The 20,497-nt window shown below is 41.9% G+C and overlaps 1 protein-coding gene across 1 annotated transcript in view; it reads right to left on the bottom strand.

The window, feature by feature from the left end:
• Positions 1-11,838: 11,838 nt before the first annotated feature.
• SUPT6H (SPT6 homolog, histone chaperone and transcription elongation factor) overlaps positions 11,839-20,497 on the bottom strand; it is an 83,320-nt gene continuing 74,661 nt past the window's right edge. Inside the window, exons 32-37 of the mRNA XM_073616777.1 lie at positions 18,485-18,609; positions 18,284-18,396; positions 18,020-18,097; positions 17,771-17,940; positions 15,261-15,463; positions 11,839-12,429 (exon numbers count right to left, since the gene is read on the bottom strand). Coding sequence (XP_073472878.1) covers positions 12,243-12,429; positions 15,261-15,463; positions 17,771-17,940; positions 18,020-18,097; positions 18,284-18,396; positions 18,485-18,609 — 876 coding nt within the window. The 3' untranslated portion in view covers positions 11,839-12,242. The remainder of the gene's footprint in view (positions 12,430-15,260; positions 15,464-17,770; positions 17,941-18,019; positions 18,098-18,283; positions 18,397-18,484; positions 18,610-20,497) is intronic.

Genomic DNA, 20,497 nt, shown 5'->3' with positions numbered 1-20,497 from the left:
AATAGAAATGGGCGACTTTGAAGAGCAACATCTTGGGCAGAGGGGGTTGAAAGTTAGAAAATCCAAGGTGTTTGGGTGAAAATATACAAAGCCTAGGCAAGACTTGCAGTGTATCAATGACTAGGTGTTTGTCGATTCCGATGAAGGAAGTTGGCAAGTGAGCAATTGGAAACTAATTTTTGGATGGGGAACCAAGCAAACCAGTGGGTGGGGACTGTCTATTAATGATACAGTATGGAGCATGTGGGGGAGCAATTGGTTGTCCCTGAAAAGAGGGGCACTCAGCTTAAATAATGTAAGTGCCTAGCTGGTGAAGAGAAGGGTACTATTAAAGATGTTGGAAATTTCTCAGCCTGCAGAGCAGAACATACTCAGAATCATTTGGTGATAGAACCTGGCAGCCCATAGGGAGAGTATGAAGAACAAGGGCAATATGATCTTTTCCAGTCTTTCTAGTCTAACAAAGTAATTTAACCAGGGCAAAAATCCAAGTAAGAAAAACATCTCTCATAAGGTAAAGAGCAATCTGGTGATCGTTAATCCCAGTAATGGAGGAAGTGCATAGCAAGCTCAGGGCGGAGCCTGATGGTTGTAGGCCAGGAATCCATGGAACAACAGAGAAAAGGGTCCAGACAATGGAGCTAGGCTCCCCACGTAATAAGGATAAGTAGCTTGAGTTGTGAAGTCAGGCACTGGCTGGCTTAATGAGTAGGCCTGTAGACCCTGAAGGAGGTGACCGAGGGGTGCCAATTACATTATGGTCCTGAACATAGAGACAACCAAAGACAAAGGTTGTGTTGTCAGGATTAGCCCCCAGACCGCCTATTATAAGAGAGGGAAATGTGTCAGAGGGTGTGGTAACAACCACCATGAGAAACAAGGGCATCAGTGCATAGGCATATGGATCAAGGATTTGATTAAGAAGTGTTTGAGACAAAAAAAAAGGTCTCCAAAGTACTCTGGGAAAGCACAGGTTTTATGTAGAGGGCTCATGATCTAGTGCCACAGGTTATGGTGCGTTTAGGAGTGGTATAATACATTGAAGTATGAATATACTGGGAATAAAAGCTCCTTCTCGGGAGTACCAGTTATGTAAATGGTGTTAAATCTATTGGAGATTTTGTCAGAAACCACAATGTTGCAATGGATTTAGGACAGGCCAGGAAGCTGGGTATGCCAGTAATATGAACAGATTTTTTTTGTGGGCATGAGGAAACATGCTGTTATAAAGTGGACAAGGGTTTACCTGCAGGATTTTAAAGTCCTTGTAATCTAACCAGAGGGAAGCAGATTACTTTTGCTTGTTGGCTACAAGAAGTATATGGAATAATAGTCTGGATTGTGAAGCAGCCAGTAAAAATATGGCGTAGAAGAGGACAGCAATAGAGATTTATTATATACGTGCCAAAATTTAGAATGAATGGGACATCTTTTCACGAGATGGGGTAAATGTGAAATAGATGCAATTCTTCTTCTTTGCAGGAGTGATCTCAAACCCTCAATGAGAGAACCATTTTTAAGCAGGTTTAATGGACTTTAGTCAATGGAGTTATACTGTCTGCCTTGAAGAGAAGGACTGACAGTGGATGTTATAGGCCTTGGTGGGTGAACCAATCTCAGATGTATGGTAATGGAGACCCATCAAAGAGGGAAGGATGATTTTAGAAACCCCCTTCCCCTCAGTAGCCACCTCAAGGAATTCATCAAGGGAGGTTTCAAAAAAGGAGTTCACCCATGAAGGGCATGCGCAGAAAGCACCTATAGTCAGCTAGTCATGGTCTGGGCAACTACCATGTAAGAGCTGCATGATTCTGGCCAAAATGAGAATCACATTTTTTTTCTTAGAATAAAGATCAAAATTCTCACAGTGTAACATAATCTTTCACATTATACAAAAAAATTGGGCCAACTTTACGGTTTAGTTTTTTTTTTCAATTAAAGTGTTTAAGTTAACGAATTCTGCCGGATCTTTAATAAGGAAAGGCTTACAAGGAATAATAATTTTTTTTTAAGTGCTTAGAAAAGCATGGAGTGGATGAGTAGCACTAGGCCTATCTATTCAGAGACTAGTATGCTTTCTTCAGCTAAAGAGTCCATAGCAGCAAGCACGTGATTAGCAAAATCATGAGATTCTGGCAGTGAAAAATCATTTGCAACCTCCTCTAAAATGGCAGCAAAATGGAAAGGCAGTATGCCATTAAGCATGAATTGTCTAATAACTAAGGTAAGGAGAGGAAGACCATTTACACGAGTTAGCCTGCAGCAATTTCTGGAGTGGCGAGTCTTTGGAAAAGAACAGATATAGTGGCAGAGAATTCTGCTTTAGACAAACGGGGTTTATTTAATAAAGGCAAATCCACTTTGCACTGCAAGTGCACTTGAAAGTGCAGTCGCTATAGATCTGAGGGGGACATGCAAGGAAAATTTAAAAAAAACTGCATTTTTGCTTGTACATGATTGGATGATAAAATCTGCAGCGCTTCCCCTCATTTCAGATCTTCCCCTCGGATCTACGGTGACTGCACCTCCAAGTGCACTTGCAGTGCAAAGTGGCTTTGCTTTTAGTAAATCAACCCCTATATGTTGTATGTGTGTGAGGGAGCCTGAATTAGGAGGCTGAAGCAGTGCCAGTGTGAGATGTTGCTTCGCGACAAAGGAACTGCTATCAAACTGAGAGGAACTTGAACGGCCTGCACCTAAATTCCCACAATAAGCAGTAAATTCTTTTAGAAGTGTCAGTTGAAGTATGGAAATATGGTATTCAATTATTTACCAAACAGGAGAAGGGGTCCATCTCGTAAGAACACTAGCAAAAAAGTAGAGCCATACGGAGTGGTTGGAGTTAAATGGGTACACTGGGAGATGGTTCCCAGAAAAGCTTTGGTCAATGTCCAGTCATTTGAAGGTAGAGCCACAGAACCCAATGGTCTAAGAATGAATTTCTGTGTCCTGCACTGTACGATTATGATGTAATTTTTCTCCTTATTCTTTAACACTCACCCCCCAAAACCATGAACGTAATTGGCCTAGGCCTCCAAGTATAAGAATGTTATATGCCTTCCTTCTCTCTCTGCTCACCAGTCTAGGCACTTGTTATGTAGACAGTGTCTTTAGGGAAGGCTACAACAGCAGAACCTGTTGTAGCCTTCCCTAAAGTACCGTATTTATCGGCGTATAACACGCGCCGGCGTATAACACGCACCCCAAGTTTAGGAGAGAATTTTAAGGAAAAAAACTTTTAGGAGGGAAGTTTAAGGAAAAGAAACTTACATTAAAATGCCCATCAATGCAGCCTCATCAGTGTTCATCTGCAGCCTTTTCAGTGTCAGTGCAGCCTTGTCAGTGCAGCTTTGCCCCAGTGCAGCCTTGTCAGTGCAGCTTTGCCCCAGTGCAGCCTTGTCAATGCAGCCTTGTCCCCAGTGCAGCCTTGTCAATGCAGCCTTGTCCCCAGTGCAGCCTTATCAATGCAGCCTTGTCCCCAGTGCAGCCTAGTGTCCATTCCTCCTGCCGCTGCCGCACACATAGAAGTAGTTTTAAATATGGCGCCGCGGAGTTCGGAGAGACTCGGCGCCGGCGGAAGTGAACGAACGCCGCCGAGATACACATAGCCGAGGGTTCTCGGCTCTTTCCGGCGCCACTCACAGTCCCGCCCAGTCCTGCCCTATGATGGACATAACACAGGTCCAATGGCGGGACTGGGCGTGACAGCGAGCGGCGCCGGAAAAAGCCGAATACACCCGACTATGTGTATCTCGGCTCTGTGATTTCGGCGGCGCTCGTTCAGCACCGCCGAGTCCTTCCGAAGTCCGCGGCGCCATATTTGAAACTACTCGCTATGTAAATGTCGGCGCCGATCGCCGACATTCACATAGCGATAGCGGGGATCGGCGTATAACACGCACCCACGACTTTCCCCTGATTTTAAGGGGAAAAAAAGTGCGTGTTATACGCCGATAAATACGGTATATATAGAAAATTGCCTTCAGTCACACATCTAATAATGCACATGAGCAATAAGTGGTGAACACGTCATTATCAGACACAGAACATTCTTCCCAACAATGGCATGGAGAGAATGGGGACTTGAACTACATGATCGGTTTTCAGTAAGAGTACTAAGCTGGGGACATGAATAAAAGATCAAATGGGAGATTTACTAAAACGGAAGCACTTAGAAGATGATTGGCTACCGTGCACAGCTGCACCAGATTCAAACTTCAACTTGTTCAATTAAACTTTGACAATAAAACCTGGAAGCTGACTGGTTTCTATGCAGAGCTACACCAGATTTTGCACGCTCCAGTTTTAATAAATCAACCCCAAAGGCTGGTAAGTACCGATTACAGTTTTTGTTGCACATTGGCGTAAAAAAAAAAAAAAAAAAAAAAAAAAAAAAAAAAATACTCCTATCTACACTGGATCAATAGAATTACAATAAAAGCCCCACTGAATCCACAGCACCCTATATTTAATTTTCAAGCAATGACTGATTCGTCTTATCAGACGGGATACACATTGGCGTAAAAAAAAAAAAAAAAAAAAAAAAAATACTCCTATCTACACTGGATCAATAGAATTACAATAAAAGCCCCACTGAATCCACAGCACCCTATATTTAATTTTCAAGCAATGACTGATTCGTCTTATCAGACGGGATACTTACCAATAGTTAACCGTACACTGGATCAATAGAATTACAATAAAAGCCCCACTGAATCCACAGCACCCTATATTTAATTTTCAAGCAATGACTGATTCGTCTTATCAGACGGGATACTTACCAATAGTTAACCGTAGAACTAAATTGTGGGGATCAAGGGATGTCACCAGAAAGGTAAAAATAGGAGAATCTACTACAGTCTATTAGCAAACGATATAAGACTTTATTGCTGAAACAAAATTAAATAAAGGCGCTAGGTTTACCAAAGGCGGTGCAACAGGCACCCCCTCTAGTGCACCACGCTCTCACCATGCATCTGTTAAAAAAAAAAAGTACAAGTTACAACTGTAACATACGAGACACAAATGTTAATAAAACCCACTAAGCTCAAATAACCCCCCGTGTATACTCCACATTCTAGGTACCACCCTCAAAAAGGGGGATAATCAATGGATACTAAATGTTGCAAATGATTACACAATATATCTGGTTACTGTCCCATAAGAGTAGTTTGGCGGTTTATAATTGATAGCCATGTCCTCCACGGTTTTATTCACTGCTTATGCCGCGTACACACGAGTGGACTTTCCGGCATACTTGGTCCGGCATACTGGAGTCCGTCGGACAATTCGATCGTGTGTGGGCTCCAGCTGACGTTTTTTCTCAAAAGTTTGACAGACTTAGATTTGAAACAGGTTTCAAATCTATCCGACGGACTAGTGTCCGGTCAAAAAGTCTGCTCGTCTGTATGCTAGTCCAATGGACAAAAAACGACGCTAGGGCAGCTATTGGCTACTGGCTATGAACTTCCTTGTTTTAGTCCGGTCGTACGTCATCACGTACGAATCCGTCGGACTTTGGTTGATTGTGGGTAGGCAAGTCCGTTCATTCGGAAAGTCCGTCGTAAAGTCCGTCGAAAAGTACGCCGGACAAAGTCTGCCGTAAAGTCCGCGGCATTACTGTTCACATGCCTACTACTGATGAGGGAGGCCGGGATAATCATTAGCTTAATTTCACTCCAAACTCTGCTGCTAAAATGTACCAAACCTGCACTAAAGCCTGTATATTGCAAACCATCCCGTGACTCAAACTAAGAGCTGTGGAAAAATGTCATCCTGCAATATTGAATACAGTATATAGTCTCATAAAAAGCAGGCCTTATGGGAATTTAATAGTTCCAATTACCGTATTTATCGGCATATAACACGCACTTTTTTCCCCTTAAAATCAGGGGAAAATCGTGGGTGCGTGTTATAGGCCGATCCCCGCCAATTTTGTCCTGATCAGAGCGATCGCCGCTGACATACACAGCCGTGTGTAAATTCAAATATGGCGCAGAGACTGCAGGGACTCGTCGGAGCCGAGATACAAACACCCGAGTGTCCTCGGCTTTTCTCTGCGCCACTCACAGTCCCGCCATTGGACCTGTGTTATGTCCATCATAGGGCGGGACTGGGCGTGACTGTAAGCGGCGCCGAGAAAAGCAGAGGACACTCGGGTATGTGTATCTTGGCTCCGACGAGTCCCTGCGCCATATTTGAATTTACACACGGCTGTGTATGTCGGCGGCGATTACACAAGGCTGCACTGGGGCAAAGCTGCACTGACAAGGCTGCACTGACACCGATAACGCTGCATTGATAGGCATTTTAATGTAAGTTTTTCTTCCTTAAAGTTTACTCCTAAAAGTTTTTTTCCTTAAAATTCCCTCCTAAACTTGGGGTGCGTGTTATACGCCGATAAATACGGTACTTCCTTCCTCTGAAACAAGAAGAGGGGTTTGAAGTTCAAAGTGCCAATAACCAAGAGATCGCAGACAATGTGGCAGAAACAGAAATAAGTTACAAAGTCTCTCAGTTAGTAAACAACATTCCTCCACATGAATCCATTCATTAACATAACAAGCGTGGTGTAACAGCTGAGACTTTTGTGTGAGGATAGGCAGAGCAGTATCCAGTATAGTCTTTGCAGTATCGCTAGTAATATGTACAGAGCGTTCACCTTGAATAGGTGCTTACCCCTCCTTTAGCCGTTGTATTTATGGCAGCGATTTCCTAAAGACTCTGTATATTCCTTTTGCTCGTCTTTACTTTCACACGTGTTATTTGTTTGTCTGCTCACAAACGGGATTTGTTTCCCTCACGTCTGAACCCGAAGAGGCTTGTACCGTTTGCTTTCAGGAAGGTTGACCCCAGGTATTTCCGGTATATTGACAGACACAGTTCCCTATTATGGCCAAGTTGTTTTAGGCAGGGTAAAGAAGTTAAGCGCCATTGCTTCCCAAATTGAAAAACACAAGGAGTCACCTCACATGTCTGGGAGGGGGGCTGGAAGGGAGGACAGGGGTGAGCTAGCGTCAGCTGCGTCGACGCTTGCGTTTCGTGCACTTCATCTGGACGCCAAACATAGATTGCCATAGATTATTTGTAAGGACTAGTGTCCAATCTAAGCTCCCCTATGTAATTACCATTTTACACTGCCATCTTGTGGTAAGTTGAAAATGTTACAGGTCAAAAATGGTCTACACAGACAGGATTTCCACCAAGGAACAATAACCAAAGTTCCTCAGTTTAAAAGTAATCACAAATTAAAACCCATTGTCACAGCTCTGTGTATACTCTAAGCCTAGACATATTACACCTGATAGCAAATAGAATCTTGGAACAGACCGAATGGTTCTGTAGAAACTTAAATGGTTTGCACAGTTTTACTGATGTTAACGTTAATCTAGTGATCTATCGAGGGGGAGGGGGTCAAATCCCAAAAGGTCTTTGGGCTAGCATAAAGAGGGAAGGGAATCATGGGGCCGAAATAGAGCAGCAAAAGTGACCATGGTGTCTTTACTTCATATTAGGGTTCAAGGAAAATCTTCAGGCTCAATCGGTGTTCAAACCAGCCAGCTGGAGCGTATTGAGCCTGGAGATGCAGAATTTCTCCCTACGGAGGGGCACTGTATCAAAATCTCCTCTCCGATCACTGAGTTTGAGGGTGTAAAAGCCTTTTACTTTTAAACCTTGAGAGTCTCCCTTATGATATTGTGCAAAATGAGCAGCTATCGGAGTATCTTCATTGAAGTATATACTCTTTAAGTGCTCATTGAATCTTACTTGCAGCTGGCGTTTAGTCTTTCCGACATATAATTTCCTGCAAGGGCATTCCAGGATGTACAGAACCCTGGTGGTGGCAGTTAATAAATTAATTTTATATCCATGCTTGCCTCCAGAGTCTCTGAACGTTCTACATGTTTGCAAGTGCCGCAGTGGCCACATGGAAACATGCCATTGATTCTTGGCAAGTCTGTGAGCCAGTTTCTGTTTTGGGGTCTTGGATATTCTGATTGAACAAGTGTGTCCCTCAGGTTTTTGGCATGTCTGGCTACCATTGAGGGCCTGTCACCAACAATCCTCCGTATATGTTCAGACCAAGTCAATATATGCCAATGGTTTAGGAGTATAGAATTAACCTGGTGCCAGTGGGTACCATAGGGGTAATAAACCTCACCTGTGAATCTTTACGAGATTGATTTTTTTACTGGTGGTTGTAATAAATCCTCTTAACCCCCCGGCGGTATTCCCGAGTCTGGCTCGGGGTGGATTTTCAATACCAAAAGGGGTATCGCCGGGATCACATAGCAGGATCCATGTAGAGGATACTTACCTTGTCCCCTGGATCCTGCAATGTCTCCCCACTGTGATCTGCGAGCCGCCGTGTCTCGCTTGATTCACAGTGCCGAGCTCCATTCCATGCGAGCGTTGCGACGCACGGGGACGGAGTTCAGCGCCAAATTCAAAAAGTGAAACACACAGTACAGTGTACTGTAATCTTACAGATTACAGTACTGCATCAAATAATTACTCATCCCCTTTGTCCCTAGTGGTCTGTCCAGTGTCCTGCATGCAGTTTTATATTATAAAAACTGTTCTTTCTGCCTGGAAACTGGAGATTGTCCATAGCAACCAAAACGGTCCCTTTACATCAAAAGTGGCTTTAGACCAGCTAGAAAACAGCGATAATAAATTAGAATCACTTGCAGAATTGAGTGATAGTGATTTGTGGGGAAATCCGTTACCAAACACTAAAAGTAACGAAAGCGACAATTCTGCAACTGAGCAAATTTCAGTGTTTTTGGTATAATTATTTATAGTTATTTATTATATTATTTTTTTTTATTTTGTTTTTCAAACTTTATCATACCAGGGATGTCTACTAGACTCTTGTTTGGACAGATTTAAGTGAATTATTCCTAAGAATTGCAGGCCTATAATATAAAACGCCAAATTTCTGTGCAAAGTTATTGTACCGCTTTCAGCACCTAAAATCTGAAATAATCATACCGCCAGGGAGGTTAATCGCTGATCTGCAATTTTTTTTAACTTTTCTAAGTACACGGTGGGAATATCCCCTATCTCTAAACCTTTGATATAGCTGTAAAGACTCGCGTCTGTAATCTTCTTCAGTGAAGCAGTTCCTTCAAATTCTGAGGAACTGTCCCACTGGGATCCCCTTAATTAGGGAGTGAGGGTGGTGGCTATCAGCCCGTAGCAGGGTATTGGCTGCTGTGTCTTTCCTAAATGTCTTGGTAGTCAGGCGGCCATCTGAGAGTCTGATGGAAAGTTCCAGGAACAAAATCTCATGTGGGTCAGCCACAAACGTTAAACGTATATTACCTGTATTATTTGCCAACTCCTCCATGAAACAAGTCCATTCTAGAACCTGCCCAGACCATCAATACATCGTCGATGTACCTTAGCCAGGATCTTGCATTGCCAAGGTACATCGACGAGGCATAAATCACCTCCTCCTCCCACCAACCCAAATGGAGACAGGCGTAGGCTGGTGCCCACGGTGCCCCCATAGAGGTACCCTGGAGTTGTTGGTAGTTGGATCCTGTAAATTGAAAGAAATTGTTCTTGAGCGCAATCTCCAAGAGCTCTATAATGAACTCATTTTGTGCTTCCATTTCTGGAAACTGCTGCTCAAGAAAAATGGTAAACAGCAGATATTCCCCACTCATGGGGAATAGACGTATAGTGTTTCCACATCTATCCCCACCAAAAGGGAATCCCCCGGGAAGGTCAAATCAGCAATTTTGTTTAATACATCACCTGTATCACGCACATATGAAGGCAGGGATATAACCAGATCTTTAATTAGGGAGTCAATATATTTCCCAACTCTCTCAAGTGGGGCCCTAATCGCGGATACAATTGGCCTTCCCGGAGGATTATCTCTGTTTTTGTGAATTTTGGGGATTATGTAAAATGTTGGTAAATTGTAATCAGTGACAATCAGGTAATCCACCTCCTTTTTAGTCAAAAGGTCTACATCAAAGGCCCAACGGAGCTTATTGTTGATAAGCCATACCAGAGGGGCAAAGGGGTCGTGGATGAGCTTCGTCGCCTATCTACGCTGACCTTTCCGACAGGAGCTGGCAGAAAAATCAAGCGTAAAAAAATATTGTTTTGGCATAGGTCCTTTTTAAAAATGAAATGGCTAGGTTAAAAGTACAATTATGTGTATGATTCTGTCTCTATAGGGCACTGCTGATTCAAAACACCTTCTCTGGGTAAGCCCTACAAATGAGGGTACACTGATAAGAACTTGGAATGTTTTGCTAGCCACCATGACCCAAACTCTGTTACCTTGGCAAGTGTGTGAACATTAAGTTAGAACGCAAGTGTCCCAATGCTTGCTATACCCGACTACACTGTAAGGTGCTGCAGCATAGCAAAGTGTGTGAACATTAAGTTAGAACGCAAGTGTCCCAATGCTTACTATACCCAACCACACTGTAAGGTGCTACAGCAGAGCAGAGGCTGAAGCCGAGGCCAGAACCACCGGCCGCTGTACCTGGCAGATGTGGACCAGGAGCCTGTCAACACAAGCACAGCTGTGGCCCGGAAACTGGCAAAAAGGCAGACAAGCATGAAGATTACCACACACACACACACGCTATGCTGGTCCTCCACTTTTGAACACGGCTACAGCAGCATAGCTCTCAACACAGAAGTCTTAGCTTATGTCATCCCAAAGCACAAGGAAACACAGTAAAGGGGGACTACCACCTGCTCCACTATTAGAGGCACTCACCAGTCCCGCTACAGGCCCAATCTTCACTCCATCACGGTGGGTATGCCCTATAGGGCCTTCTGGGACTTGACTACCCTCTTAAGAGTATCACTGCCCTGGACCTGTAAAGATCTCTTGCAGCAAGTCACCAAGTATACAGTACCCTGGAGATCGCCGCTTGCAGCAATCCAGCACAAACTGGCAACAAACATGACCTGCAGGCAGTAGAGGACCCGTCTGGATGAAGCCCATCTCTTCCCCAGCAGGGGTACTTTAAATAGGCCATTAAACAAAGGCTAAGCATGTGACACAAGATCTTTAGAAAGACATCAGTAGGACATCACCTAAGGACACTAGCTAAAACCTGAGGCTTTGCCAAGCTGGGATGAGTTATACCTGGGCAGGCAATGCCTGTCATTTGTGGCCAGTGATCATTTACCTGACCGTGACAGCATAATCCAAGCAGTCATGAATATGAAGTGCCCTGTGATGTACGACTGAAAAAAATAGAGTTAACTTAGCTACCAGATGTGTCAAACTACAAACTTCTGGAAAAAAAAAAGTGTTGCAGCCAGCACAGCCATGTAAATTTTGACATTAACCCCCCCCCCCCCCCAATAAACTTTTTCAATCAGGCATCCAACACACAAAACTATAAGTCACTATTTTATTTGTCTGCTGCCAAAACAAAACAAATAAAAGTTATTATAATAAAGATAACTTTAGGTGCCATCAGAAATCCATGACACCTGTACACTGCAATGAAAATGACGACATAAAAAAAAAAAAAAAAAAAAAAAAAAAAAAAAAAGCTTCATCTTATAATTAAGCACCGAGACTGTGTAGAGACACCGCTGCAAACTTACAGTTAGCTGCACATTGCAGTGAAGCATGAAAATAGAGCAAGGATGAAAAATAAATACCTAAATGCATAAAACATTGTAGCATGTTCCTCCGTATTTTTTTTCTTTTTTTTTTTTTTAGAGGATATTACGAGAAGAGACTATATTGTCTGCCCCCAGTCGCTTAATGCTCCCCCTTTAGTTCCATGTATCCATATAAAATGGCTCCAGCCAGTCTACATCATATTACAGAAATGAGATCTTAGCTTCAGACCTCTCATTTTATTTTGCATTCTTTGGCAGAATATGCAATTAAAAAAGAACAGTGAACCCCATTTTATGTTTAAAACATAGCCCATAAAAACATAACTGTTTTTCTACTGAGGTCAACTTAGCACTTTTACCTCTCTTCTCGGAAGTAAACCAACACTTCAATTTTAATATAAACACAATCTGATATTGATTCTTGGTGCTAAAACAAGATCTCAAGCACTTAAGTAAATCAAGCATTACACTGGAAAGCTCCAATCTTCCCATGGTGGTCAGTGGATATATCAGACATAATAAACCTCCACTGCGAGTTTGGGAACCATTTTGTACAACTGTCAAAAATAAAATGGGCAAAGTGATGTTCTCATGTGTCCTTCGAGTTGGTTTCCCATCTCCTGCACTCATCGGTCCATTTCATCCAGTAGTGGTGTGGCATCCCCTGCGACAGACATGGGTGTACTCTCTATCATAGGACTTGGAGATGGACGAGGGGTTAACCGCTGCTTCTGTTTTCGCCTCTCTGCCTCTTTTTCATGCAGCCACTGTTCAGCCATTTTGCCCCAATCAATAGGGGTCTGACTACTGGTTCTGGTAAAAGACACAAGATCAGAATGTAAAATGTGAAAATGATAGATCACAATAATAATAATAAAAAAAAAAAAAAGTCAACCTGCAGCTGTACTGAGCACGTTATGGGCTAACATTTAAGAGCCTGCAAGTGGATGAAGATGCCCGTGGTTGTTTATCAGCAACAAGTACTTTTTACATAAAGCTAAATGAAGAAAACAGTTATACACAGGTGAAGGACTAAAAAAAAAAAAAAAAAAAAAAAAAAAAAAAAAAAAAAAAAAACAGGATGCACCTGTCTCCTACTATACATACTCTAGCCATTAATGGTGGAACCAGCAAAGAAACAGTAGGCTGCCTCCTAATCCGAAAGCAAATCTTTGGCCAACCAACCACTTCTGGCGTCTGTACATTATCAATTTGTATATAAAGAGCCTAACTCATTTAACTCCTTCTCATTCAGCCCCGGCGTCCCTTTAATAGGGTCTGTACAACCGGGAGCCAACCACCAATCATTAGTGGGGATTGAAAGCTGCTTTTGACAGCTTAGTCTCTGTGCTGGGGGGGTGCACAGTGAGAGTGCTCTCAACATCGGCCGCCTAGTGACACACAGATTAAAATGTGAGCACTGCATTGGCTATATAACAAGATCTCTTCTAGGTCTTCCCGCTTCCTTTGCCTTAGCTGTAGTGTGTGTGTTGGGCATCCTAACAACAAATAAGGAGGGCAGGAAGGGGTAAACTATGCATTGGTCAGGAAAAATGCCTGATCTTTTTGTTCGCCAATAAGGCCTCATGTACACTGGATGTTATAAAAACGACAGTAGCGTTTGCTGTAGATTGAGTTCCACAGCGTTTTTGCAGTAGTGTTTATTGGCTCTTTTTTTTTTTTTTTTTTTTTTTTTTTTTTAGCAAAACTATACTCCCACAAATTCCTATGGCTCAAAAACGCAGATAAAGGCAGGATAGCTGCGTTTTTCAATTTTTATCAGAGTTAGAGTGTTTTTACAGTGGAAAAACTCCTTAAAAACCCACTAGTTCTAGGTCTGCTTTGTGAGACACAGATACTAACAGGTTATATTTATAAATTCAGGCTTTTTTTTTTTTAAACAAAATAAGGCCGGGTTCACACTGCCCTGACATGAAAGTCGTGCAACTTTGAAGCAACTTCTGGAAGGCCCATGTAATCTTCCTGTAATGTCGGATCCAAATCACATAAATTAGGATGAGGATCTGACTTGGATACGACTTCCATTCATGGGCTGAAATCGGACAGAAGTCGGACCAAAGTAGTGCAGGAACATTTTCCAAAGTCAGACCGACACAAGTCAGGCCAGTTTAGAGGGCTCTCGTAGGGAAACATTTGATTTTTTTTAAATGTAATGCGACGTGCTCTCAGAGCCTGAGTTCATGTTGCACCAGTGTGAACCAGGCCCCAACCATATTATTAAATAATAAAAAATGTGGATCAAAGTGCAATTTTTTTTTACATTCTACACTGAACTGCTTTTTATTACACATTATATAGTCCAAAACGGTGGGGTTCTTACGTCAATCATCTTCCTGCAGGACATAAATGTTTACATACACCAGTGAATAATATAACTACAACTGAATGCCATACACCTACCCTACTACCACACTAAGCATATAGATTGAAGAGGTTAGAATGAATACAACTTCCAAAAATATTTTAAAGTGACGAAAAAAAAAAAAAAGTTTTTTCACTTCCAAGGACAGTAGCTTACTTAATAATATAGTACAGGAAAAGATATGTGTTATAGCCAACATCCTGTGTTTATTATTATTCATTAGACCAGCTTTTCTCAACCTTTTCAACACAGAGGAACCCTTGAGCGTAAAAAACAAAAAAAAAACAAAAAAAAACTTTCCGGTCTCAAGCAACCCATCAACGCATATGCTAGTGTATTGGTCAGTGAGAGGAATTCTCCTTACACTTGTGGTCACTGGGAGGAGTTACCCCCTTACAAATCACTATAAAGATCAATGGTGTTGAGGGGAAGTTATCCGTCTCATCACTCAAGGAACCCCAAGCAAACTCTGTAGGAACCCTAGTTGAGAAACCCAGCATTAGACTGAAAACTGAATCAAAAGTGGGACTTGAAGCATGAAAAACTCATAGCATTACTTATATTTGTTTTTCAGCAGGTAGAAAAGTCACTCTCACTGATGCGCAACAGAAATGACACTTTCACCACACAAGGGTTTAAAAGAAGAAAAAAAAACTGAAATGTGTTTGCCTTATATTTAATAAAACACTGCAAAAGTCAAACATTTCACCGTCTCCACTGATGCTGCCTGTTGCTTGAAGGAGCAGGAAAATACTGGAAATTTTGTCATACTGGATGATCTTCCTTTATAAAAGTGATATTAAAAGGATTGGTTTTTTGTTTATTTTTAAACCATGGCATACTCACCTGCTCTGTGTATTGGTGTTTCACAGAGCAACCCCAATCCTCCTCTTCTTGGGTCACTCACTGGCGCTCCTGGCCCCTTCCTCCTGCTGAGTGCCCCCATAGCAAGTAGCTTGCTATAGGGGCTCTCGAACCGCTGCTTTGTGTGTCCATACACACGGAGCGCAGCTAAGCCCCGACCCCACTCTCTCCTCATTGGCTCACTGGCTGCGTTTGACAGTAGCGGGAGCGAATTGCTCCCGCTGCTGCTCTTGTGCACATCGATGGAACAAGATGGGGCTCAGTTAAGTATTGGGGGGGTTGTGCTGCACACAATGTATTTTACCTTAATGCATATAATGCATTAAGAGAAAAGGCTTAGCTATAAAAGAAACAATAATACAAATCTAATTTGATTATGAACAGATCCTATACTTACTTGGATTGCTGCCTGTGTCGGGAACTTGATGTTGATGAACTTTGTGAATGAGAGGACTGTGGTGTGGGTGCGGGGGTTGGTGTAGCACTTGGCGGTAGTTGATGGTACTGTGGTGTTGTAATAGGTTGGCTGGGAGTAGCATAAGAGTAGCTGGGGGTCATCAGAGGTGTAGCCATAGGCTGCTGTGCTGGAGTCGCAAAAACCTAAAAGGAAAAAAAATAAAATAAATAGTAACCATACTGAAGTAAACAGATGAAGATTGTTAATGTATTATGTGCAGAAAATTAAAGAAACCAAAGAAGGAAATGCTTCCAACAGCATAATATGCTAAAGCTGGAAAACAGACAAAACAAAATTAAAGCAAACTAAAAGGCAGAAAATACTCACCTTTCCAATGGTCCACTCTGGCGCCGGCATCTTCAAGTGTGCTGCTTTTTGGGACTCTTCATTGGCTGGTGCGGGATGACATCACTCCAGCACATGCGCAGGAGCTAGTCATCCCAGCACACAGGATCAAGTCGGCTGCTGTAAGATGAGCTGCACATGCGCAGGTCAGCTTAGCTTACATTCCGGGGATAGCTGTGATCAAGCACGGTGGTGTTTTTTTTTGCAGGAAAGACCAGGTAGTGTACAAGGTGTAAAAATTGTTTATCCCTTCCTCATACAGGGAGATCTACTAAGTAATAAGCAAGGGCTGTCTGTGCAACATATGCCCATTTAACAACTATGGTCAAAATAAAAAATGACATGCATAATACAGTGGCATTAACACAACAATCTGTTTTTCTGAGTACCCCGTGTAACAGTTTTATTACTTGGTGATAAGTAAGTCTGGTTTTCCACTTATTTTAAAGTGGAACTACAGGTAGCAATACCTACCTCTGTTCCAACAGTCTGACGGCCATGAGATCTCTTGCCAGCATCTTCTGCCCGATTTTGGCCGTTTTGATTGGCCGTTGGAGGATGAAATCAAACAAATGTGCGAGAATCATTAATTTCTGGCACACTTAAATTGCCGATGCGGGATGGCGACATTGCTTTGCATGTGCCGTTTACATTCTGCAGAGTATTGCAGACAGGCAGGTAATGGTTTCCTATTCAATAGCTTTTATTAATGCTGTACAGGACATGGCTCCCAGAATACAAGAAAATGGTAATAAGAGATCTCAGTTTAGAGTGACAACTGGTAGTTAGGCATTGACTTTAGTTAGTACAGGAAAAAAAAAAAAAAAGGATCAACTGTCACATGGAGCCATAAGTTAACACCAAGACAACAATGAAAAAGAGCAAGATAAAAACAGGGTGGTTGCACAGGCCAAAAGTGCAAGTCAAGTGGTGTTCTCTACGAAGTGATGAAGGTTTAAGTGAGATATTTTTTTTTTTTGCAGAAGAGACATACATTGCATGTCTCTTCTGCAATAAAGGGTCTGCCTATTGAGAAAAAAAAAATAGGAAGTTGTGTTTAGTTCCGCTTTAACAGCCCAAGTTGTTTGGCAAAAGGTGGCAGTTAGAAGGTTGAGACAACACCAACAAGGGTGCTTACAATGGTCAGCTATTTAGATTTGCTGGAAGTGCTTAAAAGGTGTTAGCTGGAGTTTGTCTTTACATTGTTATTCACTACTATAAAGTACCATCTAAATTTGCTAGTCCATCTAATATCTACCATCTCCACTGTTTTACAATGCTGCTGTCCAAGGGTGACTATGTTGCTCCTCTATAGATGAAAGTGTGAACATAGCAACTCTAAAGCCTCGTACACACGATTGGATTTTCCTCAGACAAAATGTCAGACTTTTGTCCGAAGGGCGTTGGCCAGGAACTTGTCTTGCATACAAACGGCACACAATTGTCGGCCAACAAACACGAAAGTAGTGACGCCCTACGTGGCTTTTCAGCTCTTTAGCCCCACCCTTTGGGCACCTTCTGCTAATGTTGTGTTTGGTGAGCATTGATTTCGAGCATGTGTGTTTGTACTTTCAACTTTTGTGTGACAGACTTGTGTACAGACGATAGGAAAATCTGACAACAGACCGTTGTCCACGGAAAATTTATAAGCCTGCCATCCATATTTGTCCGTGGAAAATCCCACAACAATTGTCCGATGAATTGTACAAATGGCGGATTTTAGGCCAACAGTTTGTCATCACACAATTCCCAGCGGAAAATCCGATCGTGTGTACGAGGCTTTGGACAGGAAGTATGTTTCTGGCCAACAGGCAGGTGAAAAAGGAATAGAAGCCTGGGAAAATGAAAATAAATTTAGCCACCACATGCAATGATTGGTAAGCTACAAGATATACACTTTTTCTTTTTAAGTTGATCTATTTATGCCTTGTAACTTGCATACATTTATTACTAATTATAGCGCAGTAACTTTTCAATAACACAATAGAAAAGCGATCAGGAATTATCGATTACTGCCCGTGTCTGATAAAGACTATAATAAAAGGATAGATGAAAAAAAAAAAAAGAAAAAAAAAAAAAAAAAAAAAAAAAAAAGGGATACTCACATGATAAGCACTGCTCCCACCTCCACTGCCTCCACCATAACCATACTGACTGGATGCCCATTGGGCTGGTGTGGCATTGGGATTTTGCCCATGTCCAGTAACTGCAGCAATAGCGTTAAACATTTGGGAGGTCATGTTTTGCGGTAGAGCATTCACAGCACGGGTCAGATCTGAAACCAGAAAAAAAAAAATGTAGTCCAAACAGCTAAGAAAACTAGTTAACATTAAGAAATAAACATGGCCACTTACCTGCGAGATTAATATTGGCAGGGGTGGCACTCATGGAGGCCGGAGTCCTAGTTCTACTGCTGCTACTGGGAGTAATACCTGTCAAATACAAAATGTATATGTCTACAATAAGTCATTGAAGGTATGCAATTATGGCTCAAATTTGTGAGTAGCACAAAGTAAAAAAAATAAACAAACACCAGAGTCATTTTAAGTAATCAGTTCACAAATTTTCCATCCTTGCTACGTAGTCTTCACACTACTAACAGACCACAAGTCACTCACCTGGTACAGGGTCTTGGTAGTGGTCTTTGAACCATCGGAAAAGGCCATTAACTGTAGGGAATATCTGTCCTCTATATCTGAAACCTTCCGGTGTCACCGTTACGTACTCAATTCTAAAACAGAACATATTGGCAGGATTAAGTTTATTACCGACCAAAAAAAGGGCCTTTATAGATTGGTATCAGCAGTCACAGCACTCACCTTGGCTTAGCCCGGGGCTGATAACCTAACAAAAATTTGCCTGGGAGCTCCTTATTAGCAGCAATGAAGTATGGAATGAATGTAGGCTTTTCCTTCTTTGTCTTTATCAATAATTCCTCTAATTTCTGGATATGGACATGGACAATGAAAACAAGAACAGTTGTATGAGAAATTATATACTGGACTGAAGACAAGACAGCCAATTGTAGCCAGCAATGTACAGAATATGCATGAAGAAAAAAATTTAAATTTTGATTTACCTGTAAATTCCATATATTGGACAGGACATGTATAGGCACAGACCATGGGTGATCTGCTATTACCTTCAGGTGACTGGACACTAGCAAAAGCTTTTCTGGAAGCCCTCTTCTCTTAACCCCCCTCCCCCACCGTCACCCTGGTCCAACCTCAAAACTGGGACTTCAGTTTTGTAGCAAGCAATAACTATAAACACAAAAGGGGTGGAACCTGTGTCCTGTATCATGCTCCAAGTTAGTTAAAATTCCCATTATCTTAACCGTACAGCACACGACACAGGATGCGCAGTAATAGACTGACTGATGTCCCCAAGCAATGAACTGAGGGGTGGGCAACAAGTCCACAAGAAACAAAAGTCAACAGACAACAAAACACTCAGATGACAGCTTAAACAACCTTGCACCTGAAGCTCACATCAGCAAATGCCTGAAACTTGGAGGAGGTATGAAAAGAAGACCAGGTGGCAACTTTGCAGACCTGCAAAATGGATGTTCGATGCAGAAAGGCGCAAGAAACATCAACATATCAGGTGGAATAGGTCCAGATAGGAAATGGGAGAACCCTTTTCCTTGTAGGCATAAGCTCTGGAAATTAGCTGCCTGAGGAACCTAGTATGGTGGAAGAGTAAGCAGGAAGTCCCTTCTTGGGACCTACAGGGAGGACAAAAATGGAATTTGTTTTCTGTAATGAAGATGTTGTTGCTAGGTAAATCTTAACTACGCTCACGACATCCAATCAATGAAATTAAATCTTCACATCATTCAGGACAGAGGGAAGGGAGGAGAATTCATTATGAAGACAGACCACCTTGGGAAGGAAGGAGGGTATGGATCTTAGGACCATTTTATCTGTAAGTAAAATAAGAAAAAGGTCTTTACAAGAAAAAGCAGCCAACTTGGAGGCATAGGGAAAATGCAGCGCCTAAAAGTAAAATCATAATAAGATTGTGTAATATATATATATATATATATATATATATATATATAAAAATATATATAAATATAGAGACTCAAAGTAACTATCGAAGTCTGTACTAATAGGTAGTGGGATGACCCGCAAGGAATTCGATATCTGCAAATTTTTGATAGATATATGGTAAATACACTGCCTAAAAGGAAAATGATAACAAAAATGATGGATAGTGCAAATAATGATATGAAAGAAACAATGTGTGCAATGCAAAATACACCATCATAAAATTAATAATGAAACACAAAATAGTGCCAAGCACAAGTATCACGAAAAAAAAAAAAAAAGGTTCAGCATGGATTGTCCATCACAGTGATATGAATTTATCCACTGATAATGCAATTTAAGTGGCAGATGCACTGTAACTTCTATATCCCAAGTCCGAAAGAGGTAGGAATATAACACCCACCACCCAGAGGTAACTATTGCGCTTACTAAGATTTATAGCCCCAATCAGAGCCAAAACAGCATGTATAAGCAGGGACAAGCTGAATGGATCTCTCATTTCATGCACAACTCACTGCCCACCCGCCAAGATTTATAACCCCAATCAGAGGCAAACGACACGTGTAGATCGTCCCAGGCTGAATAAATTTCTAATTCTGTTAGCAGCTCACTCCCTGCCAGTCTGCTTCCAAAGGAGACACAGTGCAACCAATATAAAGCAGTGCCATGCCACAAACCACAGGACAAGGAAAGAAGCTCTTACAGTGTAGTATGTTAACTTTTTTATTAAAACTACATCAATAAAAACAGCAGCACAGTTGAGCGTCCACAGGCACCAAC

Source organism: Aquarana catesbeiana, linkage group LG02 (assembly GCF_042186555.1).
Source record: "Aquarana catesbeiana isolate 2022-GZ linkage group LG02, ASM4218655v1, whole genome shotgun sequence".
In the NCBI taxonomy this organism is placed as follows: Eukaryota; Metazoa; Chordata; class Amphibia; order Anura; family Ranidae; genus Aquarana; species Aquarana catesbeiana.
Note: the sequence above shows the minus strand (reverse complement) of the source record. Positions and strands in the feature narration are given on the sequence as shown.